Source organism: Galeopterus variegatus, unplaced genomic scaffold (assembly GCF_000696425.1).
Source record: "Galeopterus variegatus unplaced genomic scaffold, G_variegatus-3.0.2 Scaffold52, whole genome shotgun sequence".
Lineage (NCBI taxonomy): Eukaryota > Metazoa > Chordata > Mammalia > Dermoptera > Cynocephalidae > Galeopterus > Galeopterus variegatus.
In genome coordinates, this window is record NW_007726163.1 from 518551 (window position 1) to 522846 (window position 4296).

Genomic DNA, 4296 nt, shown 5'->3' on the forward strand with positions numbered 1-4296 from the left:
GGGGGGGGGGGGGGGGGGGGGGGGGGGGGGGGGGGGGGGGAATAGCATACACAAAGGCACTGAGGAAAAAAACAGTGTGTTTGAGGAAAGAAATTAGCCCTGAAATATAAACGAGCTGTACTTATTTAAAGGAGTCGGGGGTAAGAGATAAAAAGAAACAGAACTTGGGGAAACCTGTCTTCACTTCTCTCCTAGCTACCTAACATTAGATTGTTTATGGCTGAGACATTCATGAAAAATTAGCCATATATTAAGTCTTTCCAAGACCGAGAATTGGGCTGGCTGGTTAGCGCAGATGGTTACAGCATGGTGCTATAACACCAAGGTCAAGGGTTTGGATCACTGGCCAGGCCAAAAAAAAAAAGAGACGTAAAATTATTACAAATGCTCAAAATGTATTCTTGTAGTGCACCATTAACATGAAGGTTAGCATGCAGCAGACGTTTAAGCCCATTTTCAATCATTCAATAAACATTTGAGCTTATACCGCATAAGAAACTCGTTTGAAATTATCTGGCTTCAGATTCTTAAACTTGAGCTTGTTCTGAAATTTCATATTACTTAACTAGGTATTAAACCAGGCATGTTTCTTTCAAATTTAAAATGCCAAAGGCGAACACTTCAGGGCTGGTACCTCTGGTGCATATAGCAACCGATTCTGGCTTTCTGTGTTCCACACCACTATTTAATACCACACAATTAACACTTTAGTACCTGTATACAGTGTTTCAGTCACCTTAATACTAGATTAGTAAAGGCCTTGGCTAAAAAGCAGTGACACTGTATCAGATACAGTCAATGATACAGTGTCTAGGCCCAGCAGGAGGGAGGGAGGGTTGCCCCCCCTCCCCCTAGTTCCAAACTGCACAGAGGGAATCACAATCTCAGAAGTCTTGGCCCAGGTAACCTAAAGAGAGTCATGAATATTCTCCCATGCAAATTAAGAAGTATTGACTCACCAGGAATCAACGAAGAGAGTACCTTGACAAGGTAATTGGGAGAGAAGTGACATTTTATCTCACTCACCCCCATATTATTTCTCCATCTTAGTAAAGAAGCTTCTGGCAACAAAATGCACTGTTTGCACAAGTCCTCTTTGCTTAGAACTATCACACTAGAGTTTACTCTAGGTGATAGAGTTTTCTAAGTGTTAAATGCCTCTCCAGTTAGGCAGAAATTTTGTCTTTATATCTCTATGGTATTGAAGACACACTTTTGAAAGTCACCAGCAATATTGTAATAAACAAAACCAATGATCTTCTTCCAGTCCTTAATCTAATTAGACTGATATCACTGATCACCTTCCCCTTCTCTCTTGTCACTGTACCATAAGTTTCACTTTTGTAGCTGTCCTCCAAAGTTCTTTATAAATACCATAAACTTCTTAAGGTCAGGTGTCATGTTCAAGATAAGAAACATTTGAGAGTCTACCACACAGCGAGTAATAGGAATACAAAAAACGAATGACACATGGCCCCTGTGATTTATTCCTTTTGTATATCCATCAAAGCCTTTTACATTGTAGATGGTTACTCTCTTAATTGATTTAAGACAGATCAACTGATTTAAACAGTTAAAATATTTTAGTAACTTGAAACAGCCCATGCAAAGTAAGAAGAGTTATGGTATCTTTTCAGAATTGTAAACTAAAGCCTGGAGAATGAGAGATATGTGAACCATTCTGACATCGGGTACTTCAAGCGGAGAAGAGACTTAACCTCCTCACTCCATATTTCATAAGAATAAATGCTCTTACTGAAGTTTTTCTCTCTGCATTTTGAGTTTTCCAGTTTATAACTCCTACTCCATTCTGTTAGTCTTTTCATTTTTATGAGCTGAGCCCATAACACTAAAAATCTGCCTGGGAAAGACTGAAAAGAAACACAGCCCATTACATTCCGATGGCTGAAATAGGGATGATGGTAATTCTCTTCTTGAGGAGGAGTCAGAAATCCTTTGTTCTGTGAATGGATGGAAGGATTTGAGAAGAAACAGGAAGACTAAGTTTGCAGGCTAGAGTGCCAGACTGTTGGGCTTGCTTTTCTCAGTTAAGTAGGAAGGAAGGTAATCTTCTGCGGGTGAGGGAGGTGGGGCTGAATAAGAGGCTTGAGGACCCTACAGATTTGAATTACTCATTTAGGGGAATGGAAGACAGAGCTACGGACAAAGAAATTCCCAGCCCCTTAGCAAAATGGAGAAGAAATAAAAGGAAATTGAAACACAATGCAGCTAAATGTCATTAACTATTTTAACTGTTCGATGTCCAGCATTACAAATAAATCAAAACGTAGAACAAGAGGGAGTATCTACGGGAAAATGTGATATAATTACACCAATAAGGTGATGTCTCTGAATATAAAAGCATAGGAAATATGAAAAACTAAGAAGCAAGCAAATAAACCTACACATTAAAGTTTTATTATTTTTAATGTGCATTAATGAAGCACAACTGTAAAAACCAATAGGGCACTCAAGAATAATGTGGAGGTCAGGTAGTCCCTAGGGGTGGTCTACGAAACAATATCTGCCTAACTGAAGATGATTCTCCTCTGGTGTTCGTCCAAATGATTACTAATGATTTCAAGACACTGGGTGAGGAAGTAAAGAATACAGAGAAAGGCAAAAAGTGTATCTAGGATACATTTCTTCTTTTGCAGTTGACGTGTAAATATCAGAAACTGCACAGTATCACCAAGGCCATCCCCGCCCACTCACCAAATCCCAAAGTCATGAGCGAAAGTGGCAAGCCAAATCCACAATACGTGAAGTTTGTCAGAGCTTCAGTAAAGTCACAAAAACCTAAAACTACCTAGGCAGAACCATATATGTAGAAATCAACAGACAAATCAGCTTCAATGTGTACAGACACTGGAAATGGTAGTAAGAAGTCACAAAAGTATCACCAATCGACAATACTGTCAACCCGGTTATGACAGAGTAACATAAATCTGGGGACCCAGGAAATGCCAGCATATGTGGCCAGAATAGTCTCAATAAAGAGAAAGAAACAGAGAAGTCTCTTAAATACGAAACGCATCTAATCGGAGGGGAGGTGCAGCAGGAAAAAGCTGATGTCTCCCAGCGAATCTCTAGTCTCACAGCAGAGGCCTTTCTGCCTCCATCACAAACACGCTGTAACAAGACACGGTCCAGGAAACACGGACAACCGGGTCACAGCCGCATCGTTCGCCTTCCCATCAGGAAAGGCAATGTCGAAACCAGGCTGCACTGATCTACGTCCCCTCCCAATTGTTTCATTAGGGGAAAAACCTCCAGGAAGCCCTGGGCGGGGTGGCAGTGGCTGTCTTTCAGACCGCCTAAGTACGAAAACGCCGAACCGGGTCACTCCCAGGACTCTGCACTAAAGCCTGGCACCCTCGTCCCTCCGCCCGCAGCGCCTCGCCTCTCGCCTCAAATCCTTGCCAAGGAACAACTCCACGTCCCTGCCCACCCCCCACTCCAATTTCTGGACGAGTCTCCTCAGAGTCCCTGGACTTCGGCCAGGGTTAGAGAACCCTAAAAAGCGCCCCCCGCCCCCATCCGCTTCAAGCCTCCCCCCTCCCCCATCGACTTCCCGCCCATGCGCACTACCCCCGCCCATGCGCACTACCCCCACCCGCCCGCCCGCCCTTACCATGTACCAGGTGCCCAGGATGATCGTCCCGGTGCGGACATGGCAACAGCCGCAGCACCGGGTGCTGTAGAACCGGTCGCTGCGGCTCCGCTTGAAAGTCATGGACACCATCGGGAATCTCGCGGACCTCGTTCTTGGCCGGGCCCCTGACAAACGCTTTCCGTCCAGCGGTCGACCCCTGACGGCTCTATCACAGCCTCCAAAGCCAAACGACGCGTCTTCAACTCCGCCCCCGGCCGGAGCCCCTGCCAGCTCCTTCGCACCTGCGCACTGAGTGCCCTGCGCCGCTCTCGCGCGATCTCGGCTTCCCACCCGCCCTCGTCTTCTTCCACCTTCCGCCCTCACACAGGCCAATGGAGAACCGAAAACTGGATGGGCGTGGCTCCTGATTGGAAAAACTCGGAGACTGACAAGGCCTCACTCCCAATCAGAAGTGCAAGTCTCCCCAGAGCTGATCTTCCTCTGCCTGTTACGTGTGGACAAGGGCCGACTCCTGGGCCTGAGACCGTTCAGGTTGAGGGTTGTTGGGTAGCTCCTGCCCGAGATGAGACCGCCAAGAAGAGAGGCTTTTAATCGGAAAAGGGAGAAACGAGATTGAGTGGATGGCAGAAAGCGGACACTAAGGGCTTTTCTGGGCGATGTCTTTGCCACGTACCACTTAG

The 4296-nt window shown here is 45.6% G+C and overlaps 1 protein-coding gene across 1 annotated transcript in view; it reads right to left on the reverse strand.

Moving 5' to 3' along the window:
* LAPTM4A (lysosomal protein transmembrane 4 alpha) overlaps positions 1–3947 on the reverse strand; it is a 14776-nt gene extending 10829 nt beyond the window's left edge. Inside the window, exon 1 of the mRNA XM_008573256.1 lies at positions 3635–3947. Within this exon, the coding sequence (XP_008571478.1) occupies positions 3635–3745 (111 nt within the window). The 5' untranslated portion in view covers positions 3746–3947. The remainder of the gene's footprint in view (positions 1–3634) is intronic.
* Positions 3948–4296: the final 349 nt, after the last annotated feature.